The 20,277-nt window shown below is 39.0% G+C and overlaps 1 protein-coding gene across 1 annotated transcript in view; it reads left to right on the forward strand.

The window, feature by feature from the left end:
• Window positions 1–2,798: 2,798 nt before the first annotated feature.
• LOC128064126 (zinc finger protein 665-like) overlaps window positions 2,799–20,277 on the forward strand; it is a 159,134-nt gene continuing 141,655 nt past the window's right edge. Inside the window, exon 1 of the mRNA XM_052656919.1 lies at window positions 2,799–2,826. Coding sequence (XP_052512879.1) covers window positions 2,812–2,826 — 15 coding nt within the window. The 5' untranslated portion in view covers window positions 2,799–2,811. The remainder of the gene's footprint in view (window positions 2,827–20,277) is intronic.

A 20,277-nucleotide genomic window follows, 5' to 3' on the forward strand; every position in this document is an offset into this window, starting at 1 on the left:
AACCCTCTTTTTCATAGTCTTTGGAGATTTCGACGTTTGACCTGGATCACTCACTCTAAATGAAAATATAGTGTCTTGTGTCTGTGGATCCTTGGGTGTCCTCTTCTGTATTTTGCCTCATGCATGAGCTATCAGGGCTTGGAATGCTTTGTGTTTGTATAAGAGGGTTAGAGGCTCATTATGGGCTCTGTGGAGACTCTGTTGGATACCATGAAAGTTTGTAAGTTTGTTTGAGTCCCGCTGGGAAAGTAGGAGTACTAAGGTTAAGATTACAGAATGCTTGTTATAAGGTGGTCCTACTCGGTAGGGATCTCTGGGCCCAGCCTGAGAAGAGTCATAAAGTCCTGTGACGTAGGGGAGGATGGCTCCAAAAAATCAGAGGGCAGCGATGCCACAGTGATCTGCAGCCTGGAGGCTTGTCCTCTAGAAGATGGAGCTGCAACTGTCTTGCTGCCAGGCTGGGTTCTGTGTTATCCACTCCTGTCCCTCCCAAAATAATCACACGTACAGGCACAGTACAGAAAACGGGGAATCTTAACTGCACTGTTGGTGGTAATGTAAATGGTTCTGCTATGTTGGAAAATACAATGGAAGTTCCTTAACAAATTAACACAGAAGAGGCCTACAGTCTGTCAAACCCATTTCTGACAGATATCCAAAGGAAAAGCAATCAGTTTTTCAGGGATATGTCCACAGTCCCATGAGTGTGACTAGATTTGCAGTAGCCAAGGCATAGACACAGCCCAGATGTCTCTTGGCAAAAGAATAGGTTACAAAAGTGTGGTATAGAAATATTTATTATATACTGTATATTCATGAACTATTTTTTCTCTGTATATAAATATAAAAATCAAGAATCCTGCATTTATGCCAGAATGAATGAACCTAGAGAACATTATGCCAAGTTAAATAAGCCTGACAAACGAGGACAGACACTATGTGGAAACTAGAATTGTCAAACTCATAGAGCCATCAAGTAATGAGGCTTTTACCAGGAGCTGGGTGGAGGGGGAAATGGGACACTGGTAGTCTAAGAGTAGAGATTTTCTGTTGTAAAATAAGTAAGTTTTGGGGATCTGAGGTACTGCATGCTGCCGGTAGTGTTTCTATATCCTTGAAATTCACCCAGAGAGAAATGATACAGTGTAGTCATAGGTGGAAGTGTAACTTATTCAACTATATTAATTATTCAGTGTATGAGTCTATCACATGATCACTTTGTACACATATATTTATACCATTTTTGTTAGTTACACCTTAGTAAGGCTAGGCAAGAAAAAGAGACTTGGGGGTGGGGTGCTTTTCGCCTCTGAATGGTGCTCAGTCCAGGCTTCACGTTTCATTGATGTCATATTTTGCATACAGATGTGCCGGGAGTCCAGCTCCAGCAGCCACGGAGTCAGCCTGAAGAGATGAGCGGTATCGGCAGAGAATGATGGAGCCTCTGACTCAAGGTACGGGACTGCATGTTTATTTCAAGCTTCAGGTTCACTCTCACACTTTAACGAAACCATTAGGTCAGAGGTTTGGCATTTTCAGTTTTCCCCTCACCCAGATTTATTGTCTCTATAAAACATTGTTGCCCTTCAAACAGAGTTTCTGCTTCAGCTATTCTCTCAGAATCTTGGTTACTTTAACTTGTGATTACACTGTAACTCATGCTTATGTCTGTGCTGTATAACACATTCCTCAGTTTATTTCTTATCTTTCTAAATCCTGTTTGCCCCTAGCATCCTAAGTTCACTATCTCCTAAGAAGGCTTTAGCTATTAATATCTCTGAAATTCCTAATCTGTATAAGCTATTGTAAAACATGCTAGCACTACCACATTGCTTAAATTTTTAGCTTCTAACTATTCTTAATTATTCCAAAACCCTACATTCAGCAAACTTCCTTTGCCATAAACATTTCCCTCACAAATAGGTCTCAGATGACAATCCTTCCCATGGCCTCAAGCTGCGGCCTACTTGCTCATCCTGGAATACTCTTTGTAAAGATCCTTGAACAAAGGTCAGTGGTTAACTATATGGATTATTCTCTGGGCACAACTACAGAAGGCTTTGTGCCTTCTCATGCTCCTCTCAAGGACAATAAGCACCTTAACCTTCTTTTCAGTAACGCAACCGAGGAAAGGAAAAAACAATCAGAATCACAAGACCTAACTCCTTCATTCCAGGTCCGTGCCTGCGGGACAAGGAGAGGGGGTTAGGGCCATGCCTCTATTTTGTCAGTAATGTCTAATGTAGCTCCTGACACACATGTTTTGTACCCTCTGACCAGAGATTCCCCTTCACTTAGTTTGTGTTGGTCCACAGCTCGAGACTGTTTAAGATGCCCCAGTTGATTCCAGTCTGGATCCCTCACTGAGCATCAGGACTCTTGAGTCCTCCCAGTCCTGAGGGCTGAGGTCTGGGCTGAGGAGGGGATGCTCCGTTCTGAGTGGGGATAGATTAGGGCTTGCTGTGTGACCTGAAGGAGATTGCTTGGTCAGCGGAGGTGCCTCCTGCTTCTGTGTACATGAGGCCTCAGCAGGAGGGGAGTGTGAGCCGAGGGAAAGTGTGGAAAAGTCCCATGTTGGTCTCTCTGCAGAATTTAACTGTCCTGAGTCCCTCCTGAGACATTGGCCACAGGGACCTGTCTGTTCCTCTTGGTGAGGGCTTCCCTGTGTGTGTGTGGTTGGGGCTCAGGAAGGGGATGTGTTGACTCTAAGCATTAAACAGCATGTTTTCAACTTTCATGATAGACCTCTGAAGACTCGTGTTGCCTGAGGAAGCCCTGAAGTTAAGGACGAGGAAAGAAAAGGAGTGAGGCATGGCTCTTTCTCAGGTAAGGTCATATTTAGTCTGTCCTTCCTGAAATGCCCTTCTCTGCACTCGCTAATCATGTCTGACTCTGGAGTGTCCAGTGTGACTCCTGTACACACACACTCACCTGGGGCCTTCCCTCAGGCCCTGTCGTCTCCACTTAGATCCCGTCTCCCCATGACTTGGTGACCTGGCCCTTGTGAGGACGCTCCCCTGGGCACCGTCCTGGGCAGGGCTTCTCACCCACGGGTTGGAGAAGGGGTCTCAGTGCTGTTGGGCAGCAGGGATTGCTTAGGGCCTATCTGGATGCACTGTCTGCTGTCTCAACCAGGGTAAGGAAACTGCACGTGAAAGTCAGGTGTTTATATGCACAATAGCTGGTTAAATCTGGGAATAAGATCAATTGAGCCTGTCCTTTGCCTTTTGTGTATCTTGACATCCTTGTGAATATACCTTACATATACACAAAGAATTATTTCTGAGTACTGTGTTGTGTTCAGTTGGTTTATTTGTCTGTTTTTATACCAGTACCACGTCACCTTGATTACCTTGTAATAGGTGTTGAAATAGAAAGACCTCCATCTTCCTTCCTCAAGAGTTTTGCTGTTTGCTCTTTGAATAATTCTATGACTTTCACAATGTTTTATTCTGCTTCTACAAAGATTGTCATGGCAGTATTGATAATGAGTTAATTGGTTGATTGACCCTTTGTGTGGTTATTAATCTGTTTTGATATAGCATGTTTAAATCTTAATGTTTTCTACTGATGAAACTTCGTCATGTGGGAAAGAAGATCTCATCTAATTGCTCTAAGGGTTTCAGTGCTTTGTTGAACTGTAGTGCAGAGTGTGCATCCTTGGCTTCTTCTTGACCTCAGAGGAAAAGCTTTCATTCTTTCCCCATTGCTGTGCTCTTTTCATAATGGCATTTATTATGTTGATGTTGGTAAAATTTATTGTTTGTAGTTTGTTGAGTGTTCCATCTTGAAAGGTTGTCAAATTGTTGTCGAATGGTTTTTTTCTGCATCGAGTTGATCCTGTTTTTTTTTCCCCCTTTAATCTGTCAAATGTGGTGTGTCATATTAATTGATTTTTGTGTGTTGACTTCTCCTTGCCTTATATGAATGAAATCGACTTGGTCATGGTGTCAGATCTTTTTATTTTTTTATTTAAATTATTTTAATTGAAGGATAATTGCTTTACAGAAGTTGTTATTTCCTGCCTAATACCAACATGAATCAGCCATAGGTATACATATGTCCCGTCCCTCCCATCTTCCTCCCTATCCCACCCGTGTAGGTTGTTAGAGAGCCCCTGTTTGAGTCCCTGAGTCAGTCAGCAAATTCACGTTGGCTCTCTACTTTATATATGGTCATGTAAGTTTCCATGTTACTCTCTCCATACATCTCACCCTCTCCTTCCTCCCCTTCCCCCTCCATCTGTTCTCTGTGTCTGTTTCTCCAGATCTTTGTAATATGTGTTGAAGTTCGTTTGCAAGTATTTTAATTTTGCATCAGTATTCGTCAGGGGTATTGGTTTCTAGTTTTCCTTTCTTGTGTCTTTGGGAAATCAGCAAACTATTAGAATCATGCTTGCTCCATAGAATTAGCAGGATTAGTGGTAATTCTTCTGTAAATGTTCGGTAGAATTTGGTCCTGTATTTTTCTTAGAGGTTTCTGACTACTTTTCAAATCTCTCTAGTTATAATGGGCTTCCCTGGTGACTCAAATCATAAAGAATCTGCCTTCAGTGCGGGAGACGCAGGTTCTGTCCCTGGGTTGGAAGAGTCCCTGGAGAAAGGAATGGCTGTCTAGTCCAATATTCTTGTCTGGAGAAATTCCATGGACAGAGGAGCCTTGTGGGCTACAGTGCATGAGGTCACAAAGAGTCAGACACGACTCAGTGGCTATCACTTTCACTTTCAACACTTCTCAGTTTTTTTATTTCTTAATAAGTAAAATAGTTTCTATGTTTCTGAGAATTTGCCAGTATGTCCTGTATTCTGTCATTTATAGGCATTATTGGTCATAGTACTTCCTTATCTTTTTGACCTCAGTTGTAATCACTCCTGTTTCATATCTGTTTTTAGTTATTTGAATCTTTTTTTCTCTTTTCCTTAGTCAAGGTGGGAGTTTTCCTATACAGTTTTTTTAAAACATCAACTGATGGTTTGTTGATTTTTATATTTTTCTACTTTCTATTGTATCTCTGGTTTAATCTTTCTTATTTTATTTTTCCTTCTGCTAAACTTGAGTTTAGTTTGTTTTCTGTTTTCTCCTTTCTAGAGGTCTAAAAATGTATTTCAGATTTAAGATCTTTTCTTTTCTTTACTATAAGCATGTAACAGTTCAGACTTTCCTTTTAGTACAGTGTTCTCTGTGTGTTATAAATTTTGTAATGTTGTCTTTTCGTTATTATCCATGTATTTAAAAATTTCCATGTGATTTTTTTCTCAGACCCATTTGTGGTGTAAGAGTGAGTTGTTTAATGTTCACATTTGAGGAATTTTCTTGTTTTCTTGTGTTTATTTCCTTGTTGTTAGGGAAGACACTTTTATGGTATCAGTCTCTTAAAATGGTTAATTTTGGCCTAATGTGGTCTCTCATAGAGAATATTTTCTGTGTCCTTGAGATACATGTGTTTTATGCTTTTCTTGGGCAGTGTGATCTGTAGATGCCTGTTCAATATTTGCTTCATTTTTCTGAGATATCTAATGTTAGATGTATATATATTTTTACTTGTTACAGCTTTTTGTAAATTGACCGTTTTATCATTACACAATATTTATCTCATTGCACTTTTTTTTCCTTCAGTTTATTTTGTCTGATATAACAGTCTCCCCTGCTCTCTTCAGGATGAACTGTCTTTTTCCATCCTTTCACTTTTCATCTTTCCATGTCCTTAGGTTAGTGAGTACTACCTGTTTCAACTCTCTGACAAACTCTGTGTCTCTTGCCTTGGTTTTTTTCCTCCTGTTAGTTCTTCTAGTGGCCCCTGCTCCTGTGCATCGTATGGTGGTGAAAGACAGGCACCCTGGACAGCTCCTTTCATGCCACTGTAATTTCAGAAGGAATGTATTGAATATTTCCTTCCTATCATGATGTTTCTTGAGATAGTCTTGCTTAATAACTATTTTTTTTCCATATTCTTTATTGCCATGATTTTTAATTCTGCAAGAAGTTTTTTTACTTGATATTGTGATACTTTATTTTGGTCATAATCTAATGACTCTTCTAATTTCAAATCACTGTTTTATTGGAAATGGAAAAAAAGGCAAAGAAAGTCTTTGGCTTCTGTTAATGCCTTGCTATGTAAATCTAAATGGATAAAATTATATTTGTATCTTTGTATGTGGTAATTTTATTATGAATTGAGTTCAAATCATAATTGTTTTTAATTTTTTACCAGTTTTCTTTTGGTAGCCTAGTATAGAATCCTGTTGACAAACTCAGCTGAGTACAAAGGATACATTTTTATCATCTGAAAGATGCTGAAACACATGTGAATAAAAGGATGATATCAAATTGTCCAAAAAATCTGTCAAAAGATGAATCCTCTCACGTCAGTTAATTTTTTATAGATAAGCATGCATGCATGTGCGAGTCTGTGGTTTAGATAGAAGACATCATGATTTAAAAACTACATATCACCTTTTTCTTTCAGTTAAAATTATGTTATCAGTATAATCTGTGGCCTTGAAATTTTCTAAACCATCCTGTTAGTGTTTTAAGTAGTAAATTACTAACAGTTGTGTTTCTGTATTCACGTCTATAATGACCTTTCATGCCATTCCACATTGTTCACCTTGGACTTTTTTTTTTTTTTTCATATTAATACAATATTTATTTGTTTTCCTTCTGTCAAACCCTGAGCCCACCACTTTCCCCAGGCTGCCTGGGGAGTTACAGGAAAGGGAACATACAGGGCAGACACAGGAGAAAGAACTATGGGAGGTGGAAACAGCTGCTTCACATCGTGAAGAAGATGAGCTAGACCACCATCAGGCAAAAGAGCCCCATGGCCTTTGAGAGGGCCAAGCCCATGGCGTAGAAGAGCTACTGTTTCAGAGCAGGGTTCCTGGCATAACAGTGATGAAGCTCCCAAACAATGTCCCACTTCAGCCCCGTAGCCAACCACCCCTGCTGTGGCAACTCCAGCTCCAGGGAACTTGGCTGCTGTGTCAAAGTCCTTTGAAATGGCACTGCTTTGGAAGCTGTGGCTAAGAATAAGTGAGATGGTCCAGGGACCTGGGGCTGCCAAGCTGCTGTGGCTCTCATGGGTCAGTGTCTCTGGTCCTTTACCACCACTGCAGACAGTGATCACTCAACAGTGGGGAGGTTCTCCCAATCAGGGAGGGGGTAGAGACTAATTTGGCACAGGTGTCCATTTTCAAGGGATGAAGCCCTGAGGCCCGAGAGCTGCTTTCCCTGCAGAGAAGACAGAGGGGCAGGGAAGAGGCTCACCTTGGACTTCTTTCAAGTTTTCTTTAGGAGCCCTCTGTCAAAGGACTTGTAATGTTCTCTGTATTACTTCACTGTTAGATGCTTAAGCTTCAGTTGCCAAGCCCAAGCTTCTGAATTCAGGTGCTTCATGTAACATTTCTTACCTTCTTGATCTGAGTCAAGTTTCTCAGAGTGTCTGTGACACAGGTTTTCTTCTCTAAGGTGGGAACAGATGGTTCTTTAATGAGCTATTATGTTGATGACAGGTTCTTGACTGTAAAGTACTTATTTAATGTTTAGAGTAATACTACAGTAATTTAGAACAACAGGAAGCCTTGAGACATTTGGTCCTTGCTGCTATTATCAATATCATAGCTGAAAATTTTGACCTTTCCATTAAAAGTGCCGTGGACTTTGTCATCTCTGAAGACACCACTCATGCTGTACCTCATCGAGATAATGAGTTGCACTCACTGGGTAGAACATAATATCTGACACTTCTGTATAGCCAAAACAGTGTTGAGCTTTATTTTTATATATTTCATGGATTTTGAACAATGATGAAAAATCCATGTTAATTGGAGGATCTCATAAGGTCTTAGGAAAAAGCATAAGAAATTAAAATTAGAGATCCATAATTTCTCCAGATACAGATACCCCTGCATGGATCTGTTAGAACACATACTTCAACCAAGTCAATCCGTACCCTTTACTACCCTTGCTCTTTTGCATGAAAATGAGAACTTTTCATGGCCCTTTTGCTGACATGTGATTTCATTTCAGGAACGACTGACCTCTGAGGATGTGGCCATCAACTTCACTCAGGAGGAGTGGGAATTCCTGGACCCTGCTCAGAGGGCCTTGTACAGGGACGTGATGCTGGAGACCTACAGGAACCTGCTCTCCCTGGGTGAGGTTGACTTCCTTCCAGAGCTGCCCTTGGGATCTGCATTTTCCCTGTGTGCCCCTTGGGAGGCCCTGATGTGTTTCATGTGAGAGTTCTGGTGACTGGGGCATGACACAGCTTCACAAGGTTAAACTGACCCTCTTCAGATGCTGTGTCTGTTTCATGTCATATCTAAGGTTGTCCCAGAGCTTGATTATGTACAGAGCTCACTGGCAGATGTTAAAAACAAATACCTAAAAACCAGATTTCCTATTTTCTACCTTTTGACTTTTGCTCAGTGTTTAAAAAAATCCACGTCACTTTAGATTTCTTTCTTCTGATAACACTCAATATCTATTTGTTTTCGTTTGCTTGTTTACTTTTTTTTGGCTGCACCATTCTGCATGTGGGATCTTAGTTCCCTAAGGATCAAACCTACACCTCCTGCATTGGAAATGCAGAGTCTTAACCACTGGATCACCAGGGAAGTCCCAGAATTTCTGTTTCTGATCTCAATATTATCTCCACATTGGAGCCTGAGAAAAAGCTCTGGACAGTGGGGAGTGATGTAAAAGTAGCCAAAAATACAACATATAAAGAAAAACGAGTATCTCAAAAGGGCTGCTTTTTTTCTGTTTAGGAGTGGGACAAGTTGGTGGATTGGATCCTCTGTGGTTGTTACTTAGGAAAATGTAAGAGTGGGTAGAGAGATCATCTTTTTGATCCTAGATCCTACGAGGGGAGCATATGTGAATCTCACGGGCTCTTAGCTTGCCATCTGTAGGCTGAGCGCATGGTCCCATCTTAAGATGCTGTAATGTCTGACCTTCATGTTGTATTAGTTTTACTCTTGTGCTGCTCTACCCAGTCTGGGAATGTCAACTGTTCCTGATGTTCCATTCTCCTTACTTTGTATCATTTTACCTCTTCAGTTTCTTTGAAATATATTCCTGAGGGTCTGAAATTTTATCTGGTTTCCTTGCTATGATAATCCACCTATGTTTAATTGGCAGCCTCTGAGTCTCTGTGGAGTGGATTTAGTAGGTAACAGAAAACTGTGATGGAGGCACTATTCCTAATGTTATTTTCTTGCTCTGTACAAAGTCACCACTTGAAGCTATCCAGTAGAGTGATCAGTATGTTCTAGGATGATGAGAGAGAAAGAATCATGAGAGCCTGATACGTCTTTCCAGGTTATTTTCTGGCTTTGGAGACTCTGTCAAGGGCACCATGACAGTGTTGTTGATGTGTATCAAGGACCATATATTTTAGCCTCTGTAAATGATATGGGAATTTATCCCAGGACAACTTTGTCTGAGTTCACATTCTCATATCTATGAGGCTATTGGCTGCACTATTCTGTGCATTGTAGGTTTTTTTTTTAAAATTTTATCATTGAGTTCAAATTTCTGTGTTACTCTTAGTGTTTCTGTTTTGTATTTGCAATGCATTGGATGATTGATTGGGAAATGGTCCCTATGGTGGAACTGGTGATCAGTCCCTCTTAAAATTCTTTATATAGTCTTTGTACTCAACTTACTATCAGATGTACGATTTCCACATATTTTCTCTTTTACTGTTGATTGTCTTTTCAAACTCACTGCACTTTAATGCAGAGTAGTTTATAATTTTGATATAGTTCAATTTATTAATATCTGGTTTTATTATGTGGCCTGTGCTTTTGGTGTTATATCTGGTAAATCATTTGTGGGTCCAATTTCCAGAAACATTTCCTGCACATTTACTTCTAGGAGTTTTATACAGTTGGGACTTAGGTTTAGGTCTTTGAACCATTTGAGTTCGTTTTTGTCTGTAGTGTAAGATAATGTTCCAAGTAAATTCTTTTGCTGGTGGGTATTCAGTTTTGTCAACATGTCTTGTTTCATAGACTGCTTCCCCCATTTAGTAGCTTTTACACCCTTGTGAAACATCTTTTGAACATCTCTGCAAGAGGTGTTTTTGTTTTAACCATTCTTTTAAGGTATGCTGCTGCTGCTGCTGCTGCTGCTAAGTCGTGTCAATTGTGTCCGACTCTGTGCGACCTCACAGACGGCAGCCCACCAGGCTCCTCTCTTTCTGGGATTCTCCAGGCAAAAACACTGGCGTGGGTTGCCATTTTCTTCTCCAAGGCATGCATGCCAAGTCGCTTCAGCTGTGTCCGACTCTGTGCGACTCCATAGACAGCAGCCCACCAGGCTCCTCTGTCCTTGGGATTCTCCAGGCAAGAATACTGGAGTGGGTTGCCATTTCCTTCTCCATTTTTTAAGTATAGTTAATTTAGTTTTGTGTTTCAGCAGTTTACAAGATACTCAGTGTAGTTCTCTGAGCTGTATCGTAGGTTCTTGTTGTTTTATCTATTTTGTATATACATTAGTTTGTAAATATTCAGACTGGTAATTTATCTCTCCCTTTCCTGCCCCCATCACCATCCTGTACTATCCCCTTTGGTAACCATAAGTTTGTTTTTTATTCTGGTGAGTTTATTTTGTGAATAAGTTCATTTGTATCATTTATTTCATTTCAACATATAATATCCTATGATATTTGTCTTTCTCTGTCTGATTTCACTTAGAATAATCCCTAAGTCTGTCTATATTGCTACAGAAGGCATAACTTCATTGTGTTTTATGCTGTGGAGGTGGCAACCCACTCCAGTGTTCTTGCCTGGAGAATTTCATGGACAGGGTAGGCTGCCAGCTGCTGGTCATGGGGTCTTAAAGAGTTGGACTTGGCTGAGCTACTTTCACTTCACAATATTCCCTTGTATATATGTACCACATATTCTTTATCCCTTTGTCTGTCAGTGAACATTTAGGTTGCTGCCGTGTTTTGGCTGGTATAAATAGTGCTGCTAAAAACATTGGGGTGCATGTATCATTTTGAATTAGTTTTCATCCTTTCTGGATATATGCCCAGGATTGGAATTGCTGCTTCATGTGATAGCTGTATTTTTAGTTCTTTATGGAACCTCCATGCTATTCTCCAAAGTGGCAGTACCAATTTATGTTCCTTCCAACACTGTAGGAGGGTTCTCTTTTCTCCGCACCCTCTCAAGCATTTATTGTTTGTAGACTTTTTGATGGTGGTCATTCTGACCAGTGTGAGGTGATACGTTCTTGTGGTTTTGATTTGCATTTCTCTCATAAGTAGAGACATCAAACATCTTTTCAGGTTACTGTTGGCCGTCTGTTTGTCTCCTTTGGAGAAGTATCTGTTTTGATCTTCTGCCCAGTTCTTGACTGGGTTGTTTGTTTGTTGGTTTGTTTTGATATGAAGCTGTATGAACTGTTTGTATATTTTGGAAATAAATCCCTTATAGGTAGCATCATTCGCATATATAGTCTCCTAGTGCAAAAGTTGAATTTTTGTTCTTTTTTTGGTTTCCTTTGCTTTACAAGAAGGTTTTAAATTTAATTAGGTCTCATTTGTTTGATTTTGCTTTTATTACCATGACTCTAAGAGATAGATTCAAAAAAATTTTGCTGACATTTATGTCAGTGTTTTGCATTTGTTTTCCACTATGAATTTTAAAGTATCTGGTCTTGCATTTAGATGTTTCACACATTTTGAGTTTATTTTTGTATGTGGTGTTAGAGAATGTTCTAATTTCATTCTTTTTCATGTAACTATCCATTTATCCCAGCATCACTTATTAAAGAGACTTCTTCATTCTATATTCTTTCCTCCTTTGTTATAGAATAATTGACTCCGAGTAAATTGGTTTATTTCTGGGTTTTCTGTCCTGTTCTACTGATGTGTGTTTCTGTTTTGTGCCATCATCATACCACTTCCGTGGTGACTCAGATGGTAAAGCCATCTGCCTACAATGCAGGAGACCCAGGTTCAGTCCCTGGGTCAGGAAGATCTGCTGGAGAAGGAAATGGCAACCCACTTCAGTATTCTTGCCTGGAGAATCCCATGGACAGAGGAACCTGGTAGTCTACAGTCGATGGGGTCACAAAGAGTTGGACATGACTGAGCAACTTCACTTTCACTTTGTTGACTGTCAGTTGGTAGTATAGTCTGAACTCAGGGAACATGATTCCTCCAGCTCTGTTCTTCTTTCTCAAGATCATTTTAGATATCAGAGTCTTTTCTATTTTGGTACAAAGTAAGTTTTTCTTTGTTTTATGAAATATGTCATTGTTAATTTGAGAAGGGTTGCATTGACTATGTAGATTGCCTTGGATAGTATGGTCATTGTGACAGTGTTACTTCTTTCAGTCCAGGAACATGGTATATGTTTGTGCCATCTGTTTGTGTCATCTTTGGTATCAGTCATTAGCATCTTACCGTTTTATGAGTACAGTTCTTTTGACTTTTTAGGTAAATTTATTCCTTAGAATTGTATTGTTTTCTCTGAGATGGTGAATGGGATTGTTTCATTAATTTCACTTTCTGATATATCATTATTAGTGTATAGAAATGCAGCAGCTTTCTATATATTTTGTATCCAGCAAGTTTACTCTGTTTATTGATGAGGTCTAGTAGTCATCTGGTGGCATCTTAAGGATTTTCTGTGTGTAGCATCATAGCGACAGTTTTACTTCTCCTTTATTTTTTTTACCTTGAATTCCTTTTATTTCCTTTTCTTTGCTGATTGTTGTGGCTAGGACTTCCAAAAATATGTTGAATAAAAGTGGCAATAGTGAACATTCTTGTCTTATTCATGTTGTTAAGGGGAGTGCTTTCAGTTTTTTCCTGCTGAGTATGATGTTAGCTGTGTGTTTGACATATACGGTCTTAATTATGTTGAGGTAGGGGCCATCTGTGCTGACTTTCTGAAGGGTTTTTATCATAAATGGCACTTGAATTTTGTCAGAACCTTTTCTGCATCTATTGTGATCATATGGTTTTTAGTCTTCAACTGTTACTGTGGTGTATCATAGTGATTAACTTGTGGATATTGAGAAATCTTGCATCCCTGAAATAAATCCCACTTGATCATGGTATGATCCTTTCATGTCCTTTAATGTATTAGTAACTGTTTGAATCTGCTCTTTTGAACTCAGGGAAGGTCTAGGAGAATAAAGCCTTTTTCTACAAAAAAGAGTTGGATGCCTCAGAAAGGCTTTTGTAACTGGGAAGGTCTTCCAGAGTCAGTGTCAGTCCCTCCTTTCCTTTGATACTCCTCAATCTTGAGATGATCACGTGTGGAAGAAGAAACGAAGTAAATGTCCAATGGAGAGGTTAATCATACTTGGCAGAGGAACCCAGGTTTAGATAGCCTTTTCCTGGATTTTCCTTCTGATTTCTGCTAATGAGATAGTTACACAATATCCTGGAATATTGTGTATGCTTTTCTTGAATATAAGCATTCCATTGTAAGTTACAAAATCAGAGTTGGATACATTACATTGTAAATAGTATAACAGGTATTATCCTGCTTTCTCTATATATCATAATCACTTTTAAAATCTCTCTTGTTTCTGTCCCATTCCCATAGTATAATGCCCATAAACTTGCTGAACCAGTTGTTTTCTTTTAAGGTCAGTATATTAGTTTGTGCTCTCAGTTATTTTCACAAAGACATGCAGTCACAAGCTGGTATCTGACATAAACCTGTGTACCCTATGCTCCACGCAGGCCCTTTCTTAGTCCTGACCCTTCCTCACATAGTACCTTGATATGGATGGAAACATTCTTCTTACCTATCACATCCCTCCACCTTCTACATACTCTCACTGTAAAGATAATCTCTGATCATTTATTGAACACATTTCTCAGGATATGACCTAAATCACTCTGTGCATCCATGATGGCTTACAACCCATTTCGAGATGGGATGGTTGAATAATAGTTAAACAGAGTTCTTTTGTCTTGTATCTTCTTTGATATTTTCCTTCTAAGTTTCTTGTATTATTTTTTTGAAATATATTCTAGTCTATTCATTTGTTGGGTGGTCATGTTTACAAATAATTTTTTTCAGTTGTCTCTGTAGGTTCAGATTCATATCCTGGTGCTCTTACCACTTTGTGGGCCAATTGGGTGTGTCTCCTGCTCTGATTAGAGAAAAACATGTTAATTTACCTCAAGCCTTTAAAGCAAATTAGTGCTGTCAGTAGTACATGTTTTATAGTAAATACTCAAAATTTTATTTGTTTAAAAAAGGAATATCTATATTCTGTCATGTTCTTTATGATACGACTTTATCTACATTATATCTTTTTTAAAATATAAATTTATTTATTTTCATTGGAGGTTAATTACTTTACAATATTGTATTGGTTTTGCCATATGTCAACATGAGCCCACCACAGGTATACACGTGTTCCCCATCCTGAAGCCCGCTCCCTCCCCGCTCCCCGTACCATCCCCCTGGGTCATCCTAGTGCACCAGCCCCAAGCATCCAGTATCATGCATTGAACCTGGACTGGCGATTCGTTTCATATATGATATTATACATGTTTCAATGCCATTCTCCCAAATCATCCCACCCTTTCCCTCTCCCACAGAGTCCAAAAGCCTATTCTATACATCTGTGTCTCTTTTGCTGTCTCGCGTACAGGGTTATCATTACCATCTTTCTAAATTCCATATATATGCTTTAGTATATTGTATTGTTGTTTTTCTTTCTGGCTTACTTCACTCTGTATAATAGGCTTCAGTTTCATCCACCTCATTAGAACTGATTCAAATGAATTCCTTTTAATGGCTGAGTAATACTCCATTGTGTATGTACCACAGCCTTCTTATCTATTCATGTGCTTATGGACATCTAGGTTGCTTCCATGTCCTGGCTATTATAAACAGTGCTGCGATGAACACTGGGGTACACGTGTCTCTTTCAATTCTGGTTTGCTTGGTGTGTATGACCAGCAGTGGGATTGCTGGGTCATAAAGCAGTTCTATTTCCAGTTTTTTTAAGGAATCTCCACACTGTTCTCCATAGTGGCTGTACTAGTTTGCATGCCCTGCAACAGTGTAACAGGGTTCCCATTTCTCCACACCCTCTCTAGCATTTATTGCTTGTAGACTTTTGGATCGCAGCCATCCTGACTGGCGTGAAATGGTACCTCATTGTGGTTTTGATTTGTATTTCTCTGATAATGAGTGATGCTGAGCGTCTTTTCATGTGTTTGTTAGCCATCCGTATGTCCTCTTTGGAGAAATGTCTATTTAGTTCTTTGGCCCACTTTTTGATTGGATCGTTTATTTTTCTGGAACTAAGCTGCAGGAGTTGCTTGTATATTTTTGAAATTGGTTGTTTGTCAGTTGCTTCATTTGCTATTATTTTCTCCCATTCTGAAGGCTGTCTTTTCACCTTGCTTATAGTTTCCTTTGTTGTGCAGAAGCTTTTAAGTTTAATTAGGTCCCATTTGTTTAGTTTTGCTATTATTTCCAATATTCTGGGAGGTGGGTCATAGAGGATCCTGCTGTGATGTATGTCGGAGAGTGTGTTGCCTACGTTCTCCTCTAGGAGTTTTATAGTTTCTGGTCATCTGTTTAGATCTTTAATCCATTTTGAATTTATTTTTGTGTATGGTGTTAGAAAGTGATCTAGTTTCTTTCTTTTACAAGTGGTGACCAGTTTTCCCAGCACCACTTGTTAAAGAGATTGTCTTTAATCCATTGTATATTCTTGCCTCCTTTGTCAAAGATAAGGTGTCTATAGGTGCGTGGATTTATCTCTGGGCTTTCTATTTTGCTCCATGGATCTATATTTCTGTTACTGTGCCAGTACCATACTGTCTTGTTGACTGTGGCTTTGTAGTAGAGCCTGAAGTCAGGCAGGTTGATTCCTCCAGTTCCATTCTTCTTTCTCAAGATTGCTTTGGCTATTTGAGGTTTTTTTTTGTATTCCCATACAAATTGTGAAATTATTTGTTCTAGCTCTACATTATATCTTCTTAAAATTTTATTTATGTTTTAATTGAAGGATAATGGCTTTACTGAATTTTGTTTTCTGTCAAACCTCAACTAGATTATATCTTGTATGCATTTCACTTGCAACATTTTTCAGCAATATTGTGTCTGACCTTAGTCAATGAATACACAAAGCACTCACTTTTTATTTATTATATTTTGGTGCCATTAAACTAGGTAATTAAGAATAGTGCATGGCTAGAGATTAGCCTTGCTTGGTGGCTCAGTGGTAAAGAATTCACCTGCTAATGCAGAAGATGCAGGTTTGATCCCTGAGTCAGGAAGATCCCATGGAGAAGGAAATGGCAACCCACTCCACTATTCTAGCCTGGGAAATCCTATGGACAGAGGAGTCCGGTTCACTACAGTCCACAGTGTCGCAAAGAGGCAAACACGACTGAGCGACTGAACAACATAGGTGGGGGTTGCATTGTTTATTGGCTGTTAGAAAACCGGTGAATATTTTACGTCTTAATTTATGTGTCATTTACAGATGATGGTCTTTTAGCATGTATTCTGCAGTACAGCTGACACATACCACTTGTTAACATTATAAAATGCCTTTTCTTTATGGGTACATAGTTCTATAGCAGATTTAAAAAACTATGTTGTTTCAAAAAATTGTATTAATCATATTCTTCATTTTCTCTTTTTTTTTAATTGTAAACAACCAGTTATGAATAGTTAATTATTAGTTGTTTAAGCTTGGTTTTGGATTATTTACTGTTAAAATATATATTATATTTTTTAGAATTTATGTACAGTAAATTTGCAGAATACAATGATAGTGTAATATTTTGTTTTCAATTTGAGACAGCTGTTGATTGATACGTTCCTAAGGGTTCTGGTAGAAAAACACTCTGTTTTTGAGAGCTGGCATAAGATTGTCCAATGTGAGTGTTTGGCGTATGGTTTTTAAAACTAGGCTACCTTAACGGTGAATTTATGTTATGCTTTCTTAAGTTAAGAATTCTATTCCTTTAGTGTTTCTAAAGACTTAAGGTGATCATTGTGGTGTTTCATAACTTGATGTAAGTATTACTTTTGGTGTAATATATATTCAACATGAAACATTAATTTTGGATTATTGTGAGCAGGATACCTATGATTCTTTTTGTCTTGTAGATATCTCTCCTACACATGTGATGAAGCATTTACAACCCAAAGCGAACAGTGATAAACGAGAAACATTCCAAACATTGATGCTGGGAAGCCCTGAAAGCTGTGAAATCAAACATTTTCATCTTTGGGAAAGTCAGGAAAATATGTGTAACTTTGAGTGTCAGGGGAGAGATGACAAAAGAAACTACAAAGGCACACCTATAAGCCTTAATGGAAGTGTGCCTGATGGAAGAGATTCGCATGATAGAAAGGACGCAGGCATCAAGCCCTTTGGAAAGAGGTTTGGATTTAACTTTCAGGATAAACTGCAGATGTTTCAAACTGGCGGGATAATTTCTGAATATAATCAAGTTAAGAGTTCTGTCAACAACAGTTTCTCATTTTCACCAGTTCAAAGAATTCCTCCTTGTGTCCAAACCAGTGTTTCTAATATATATGGGAATGATTTTATGAATCCTTCAGGAATAGCACAAGAACTCAAAGCACACAGGGAAAAACCTTACAAATGTGATGAGTGTGGCAAGGCCTTTACTCACAGCTCACACCTCAAGAGACATAAGAAAATTCATACAGGAAAGAAATTATTTAAATGTGATATATGTGATAAAGTCTTCAGCCAAAATTCAAATCTTGCTCGTCATCAGAGAGTTCATACTGGAGAGAAACGTTACAAATGTGAAGAGTGTGGCAAGGCCTTTCGTGAAAAGTCAACCCTTTTAAGGCATCAGACAGTTCATACTGGTGAGAAACCTTACAAATGTGATGAGTGTGGCAAGTCCTTTTGTGTAAAGTCAACCCTTTTAAGTCATCGGACAGTTCATACTGGAGAGAAACCTTACAAATGTGATGAGTGTGGCACGGCCTTTCGTCTAAAGTCAAACCTTTTAAGTCATCAGACAGTTCATACTGGAGAGAAACCTTACAAATGTGATGAGTGTGACAAGGCCTTTGCTCACAGCTCAGTCCTCAAGAGTCATAAGAACATTCATACAGGAAAGAAATTATTTAAATGTGACACATGTGACAAAGTCTTCAGCCAAAATTCAAACCTTGCTCGTCATCAGAGAGTTCATACTGGAGAGAAACGTTACAAATGTGATGAGTGTGGCAAGGCCTTTCGTGTAAAGTCAACCCTTTTAAGGCATCAGACAATTCATACTGGAGAGAAACCTTACAAATGTGATGAGTGTGGCACGGCCTTTCGTGTAAAGTCAACCCTTTTAAGTCATCAGACAGTTCATACTGGTGAGAAACCTTACAAATGTAATCAGTGTGGCACGGCCTTTCGTCTAAAGTCAACCCTATTAAGTCATCAGACAGTTCATACTGGAGAGAAACCTTACAAATGTGATGAGTGTGGCATGGCCTTTCGTGTAAAGTCAAACCTTTTAAGTCATCAGACAGTTCATACTGGTGAGAAACCATACAAATGTGATGAGTGTGGCAAGGCCTTTCGTCTAAAGGTAACCCTTTTAAGTCATCAGACAGTTCATACTGGAGAGAAACCTTACAAATGTGATCAGTGTGGCACGGCCTTTCGTGTAAAGTCAAGCCTTTTAAGTCATCAGACAGTTCATACTGGAGAGAAACCTTACAAATGTGATGAGTGTGGCAAGGCCTTTTGTGTAAAGTCAACCCTTTTAAGTCATCAGACAGTTCATACTGGAGAGAAACCTTACAAATGTGATGAGTGTGGCAAGGCCTTTTGTGTAAAGTCAACCCTTTTAAGTCATCAGACAGTTCATACTGGTGAGAAACCTTTCAAATGTGCTGAGTGTGGCAAGGCCTTTCGTCTAAAGTCAATCCTTTTAAGGCATCAGACAGTTCATACTGGAGAGAAACCTTACAAATGTGATGAGTGTGGCAAGGCCTTTCGTGTAAAGTCAACCCTTTTAAGTCATCAGACAGTTCATACTGGAGAGAAACCTTACAAATGTGCTGAATGTGGCAAGGCATTTGCTCAGAGCTCACACCTCAGGAAACATAAGAAAATTCATACAGGAAAGAAATTATTTAAATGTGATATATGTGACAAACTCTTCAGCCAGAATTCAACCCTTTTAAGTCATCAGACGGTTCATACTGGAGAGAAACGTTATATATGTGATGAGTGTGGTGAGGCCTTTCGTCTAAAGTCAACCCTTTCAAGGCATCGGACAGTTCATACTGGAGAGAAACCTTACAAATGTGATGAGTGTCACAAGGCCTTTCATGTAAAGTCAATCCTTTTAAGGCATCAGACAGTTCATACTGGAGAGAAACCTTGTGATGAGTGTGGCAAGGCCTATACTGACAGCTCATACCTCAGGAGACATAAGAAAATTCATACAGGAAAGAAACTATTTAAATGTAATATATGTGACAAAGTCTTCAGGCGAAATTCAAAGCTTGCTCGTCTTCAGACGGTTCATACTGGAGAGAAACCTTACAGATGTGATGAGTGTGGCAAGGCCTTTCGTCTAAAGTCAACCCTTTTAAGTCATCAGACATTTCATACTGGAGAGAAACCTTATAAATGTGATGAGTGTGGAAAGTCCTTTCGTCTAAAGTCAACCCTTTTAAGGCATCAGACAGTTCATGCTGGAGAGAAACGTTACAAATGTGATGAGTGTGGTGAGGCCTTTCGTGAAAAGTCAACCCTTTTAAGTCATCAGATAGTTCATACTGGTGAGAAAGCTTACAAATGAGATGAGTGTGGATAAGTCTTCGGTCAAAAACCACATCTTCAACTTCACTGGAGAATTCATACTGGAGAGAGACCTTTCAGATATAATGAGTGTGGCAGGTTCTTCAGTCAAAATTCACACCTTACAAAACACTGGAGAATACATATAGAGAAACCTTTCAAATGTTTCAAGTGTGGAAAATCCTTTTCTCAGGTCTCAGCACTCACTAAACATCAGAAAATCCATACATGAGAGCAACTCATGTGAATGTGGTATATGGTAGAAGTTTTCAAAATTCACACCCTACTGTTGCTCAGAGAATTCATCCTACTGAGAAACCATACAAATATCATGAGTGTGGCAACATCTTAAGCTTTATGAGAAAATTCATACTGGATAGAAGCCAGATATATATGTATTTATTAGTCAGGTCTTTAGAACATGAATTCATTCTAGAAAGATTCCTCACCAATTTCACAAATGTTAAAAAA

This window comes from Budorcas taxicolor, chromosome 18 (assembly GCF_023091745.1).
Source record: "Budorcas taxicolor isolate Tak-1 chromosome 18, Takin1.1, whole genome shotgun sequence".
Lineage (NCBI taxonomy): Eukaryota > Metazoa > Chordata > Mammalia > Artiodactyla > Bovidae > Budorcas > Budorcas taxicolor.